The 3,046-nt window shown below is 48.7% G+C and overlaps 1 protein-coding gene across 1 annotated transcript in view; it reads left to right on the plus strand.

Annotated features, from left to right (window-relative positions):
* TBC1D7 (TBC1 domain family member 7) overlaps positions 1–2,776 on the plus strand; it is a 34,593-nt gene extending 31,817 nt beyond the window's left edge. Inside the window, exons 6-8 of the mRNA XM_019628838.1 lie at positions 669–719; positions 1,188–1,284; positions 2,395–2,776. Coding sequence (XP_019484383.1) covers positions 669–719; positions 1,188–1,284; positions 2,395–2,629 — 383 coding nt within the window. The 3' untranslated portion in view covers positions 2,630–2,776. The remainder of the gene's footprint in view (positions 1–668; positions 720–1,187; positions 1,285–2,394) is intronic.
* The last annotated feature ends 270 nt before the right edge of the window (positions 2,777–3,046 follow it).

Genomic DNA, 3,046 nt, shown 5'->3' on the forward strand with positions numbered 1-3,046 from the left:
TTAGAATGAAGTACTTTATTGGTTATTGGAAAGTTTGCCTGAAAATCCTGGGGCAGCACTCCAGTCCCATGACTTGTGGAAGGCCCCCACCCTCTGTTGCTGTGGGTGAGACACTCCTGTCTTGCCTTGAATTGCTTAAGGATCCTCCTTTGGCTCCAGCTGGTCCCCTGTCATGTGGTCGTCACCTCCCTACCTTGGCTTGAGGTTTATTTTTTCTCTCTGAAGGTGAAGAATATGGAGGGAAGCCTGTGGGGCTGAGGAGGGTAAAAATAGAGCATTTATGTCCAGGACTTGGTCCGAAGACTCGCTTCGTGCTCACAGTGACAGCCTCTGCCGGGGCTGTGAGAATTGAAGCAGCGGCCGTGTCCTGAGTTCTTGAGGCTGAGGCGCCTTTGGGAGGGGCGGGGGTGCCGACAGCCGGCAGGGCGCCTGGCTGTGCAGCTTGCATCGGCCGGTGGTCACACAGGCTAAGCAGCTTTTGTCTTCAGCTGTGTTTGGAAGGACCAGAGGACGTGCTCTCCGCCTTGATGGAGAGGGGACTATGGGAATTTTTGTAGCAGGAGTCGGTCGTATTCCCTCTGGTGGATGAAACAAAGGGCTGTTTTTCCGTTTGAGCCTGTGCCAAGTGAAACTGCTTGTGGCTCTTGGCACAAACTGTTCCTCCCTAGATCAGCTGTTGCTTATCCAGAGCCCGTGCCAGTTTGAGCAGGAGGAGAGGGGTGAGGGGGGAGGGGAAATGAAAACAGAGGGAGGTGGGACTGTTCCTGGAGGGCCATGGGGTGGGGTGGGGATGCTGTCCTTCTGTTGCCTTCCTGGCCACTGCTCCCCTTTCCTTTCCAGTCTGTCTTCCAGCTTTATCCTACGGAGGTTAAAAAGTGAGGGGACAGGTGCTAGGTGCAGGGACAATTCCCCATCTTACTCCCGGGGGCTGGTTTTATTGTAAGGCAACCACAGCGGGAGCTGGAGAGGGTGACCTGAGATGGACACAGGAAAAGGCCTGTTCTGACTGAGTGGAGCTCCAAATATAATCACAGCAGGTGCTTAGAGTTCAGACTGCAAAGTCACACTGAAAATGTAGGTATACTTAGTAGTTGACCAGTGATTTACACACATGTCCACGTGTGAGGGACCGCGAGAGCTCGCTACTGACCCTGCTGTCTAGCCTCTTCCTGGCTTTCTCCCCACAGGTTTAACAAGTGGCAGCCTGGTCCTTGTGGGTACCTTCCGCCTCTTTCTTGCCCCCCTCGGCCTGACCACTGGACGTACCTACTGCTCTGAAGCTTTGTGAGGGACGTAACGAGGAGGAGAGCTTTCGTGATTGCCTTCTGAATGTCAGAAGGCAGCAGTCCACACCACGGTGGGAAGCCTGCATCTCCACCTCCCATTTCTCCCTCTTCTATTCTGTTGGATTCTTTTGTTCTTTTATTCTCATTCGATCGTGAAATAGATTTGAATGCGCTCCTAATTATGGGCCAGGTACTGGGCTTAGTTGCTGAACAAGTCGCATGGTCTCTGCCTTCTTGGAACTTACAATCATGCAGGGAAGACATATTAAATGAAACAAGCACGTATTTTGTCCTCGCAGTCGTTAAGTAAANTCTTTGGAGGATGATGGTTTGAGCAGCGAGACTGTCACCTGTCACTGTGAATGTGTGCACTTAGGACCAGAGTCTTATCCCCTGATGAAACTATTAGGAGACTTGTCAAGAAAAGGAAGAGGTGAGATCTGTCACTTTAGGATGAGCAGCCCTTGTTAATGGAAGAGGAATCCTGGTATTTGGGGGATTTTGTCAGCCCTTCTCATTTTTGTTACCATCGCTGTTGGTATCCCGGCTGGGTTGTGTTAATGTGCTTAAGCTTAAACTTAGTGCATGTTGAAGATGACTTAACTGAAGAAGCTTTCCTTTTCCATAGAATAGGTATTCTTTAGAATACCCTTAACCATGCAGAAGGTAGCAGTAAAGACACTCTTGCCTGAAGGAAGTTCACCGGACCCAAAATCTATTCTTTTTGTTTTGTTTTGTTTTGTTTTTAAATCATCAGTACTAACATTTGAACACTGCTTTGGTAAATAATAAGTACTAAGTGAATGTGTGTTGAATAAATGACTCATCATCATTATAATAATTAGTGGCTAACAGTGCCAGGGCTTGTGCCAAGAGTTTTTCATGGATTATTTCATGTTAGCCTGCAACAGCCCTATGAAGTGGGGCTATCGTTTGCCCCATTTTAGAGATGAGATCTGAACCCAGGTATAGCTTAGATAACCTGCACCTCAGGTAGCTCAGGTAACCTGCCTAGGGGCACACAGTTAGTGGGCAATGTAGGGTTTGAACCCAGGTAGCCTGACACCAGAGCTCCTTGGTATGTCCTCAGGTGACATGTGAAACAAAGACCTTGGCAGCAGTCATGTATGCGAACACTTCCTGCAAACAGTGAAAACTCCACTGGAAATAAGTCAGATGCCACAATGAGTGAGGGAGATACTGAGGTTTTTCCAACTTCACTGAAGTTTCACGAAGGCTCTTTTGCTTGTTCGCAGATTCCCCAGGACAGCTCAGATGCGATTGTGAGCAAGGCCATCGACTTATGGCACAAACACTGTGGGACCCCTGTCCATTCAGCCTGAGTGCTCCTGCCAGCGTGGACAGCCTGCGGGGCCCGCCCTGAGCGCTTTGTTCTGAGGGTGTGACCTACTAAACTGATTGAAAGCAGGTTTCTCTCTGTGGTGCTCAAAGTGTAATTTCTTTTCCAGTAAAATTATTTAATGAAGCTACCTGGTATTGCTGTGTTGTGGAGCAGCATTGTTTGGTTACACAGAGTACAGAGTTCCACTCTGAATGCAATTTAAAAGGGTTGTTGGGAGTTTTTAGAGCAGTTCAGCCAGGGAGGGGGGGGCTTTGGTAAGCAGCGCATAACCAAGCCCGCTCTACTTCTCTCTAGTCAGCACCAAGCTGGTGACTCTCTAAGGTCTGTTTCTGGAGTAAAGATTAAATAACTTCCTTTTGTTGACAACTCACATTCGGCCTTTGTTGATGCAGTACTT

Source organism: Hipposideros armiger, unplaced genomic scaffold, assembly GCF_001890085.2.
Source record: "Hipposideros armiger isolate ML-2016 unplaced genomic scaffold, ASM189008v1 scaffold_812, whole genome shotgun sequence".
Lineage (NCBI taxonomy): Eukaryota > Metazoa > Chordata > Mammalia > Chiroptera > Hipposideridae > Hipposideros > Hipposideros armiger.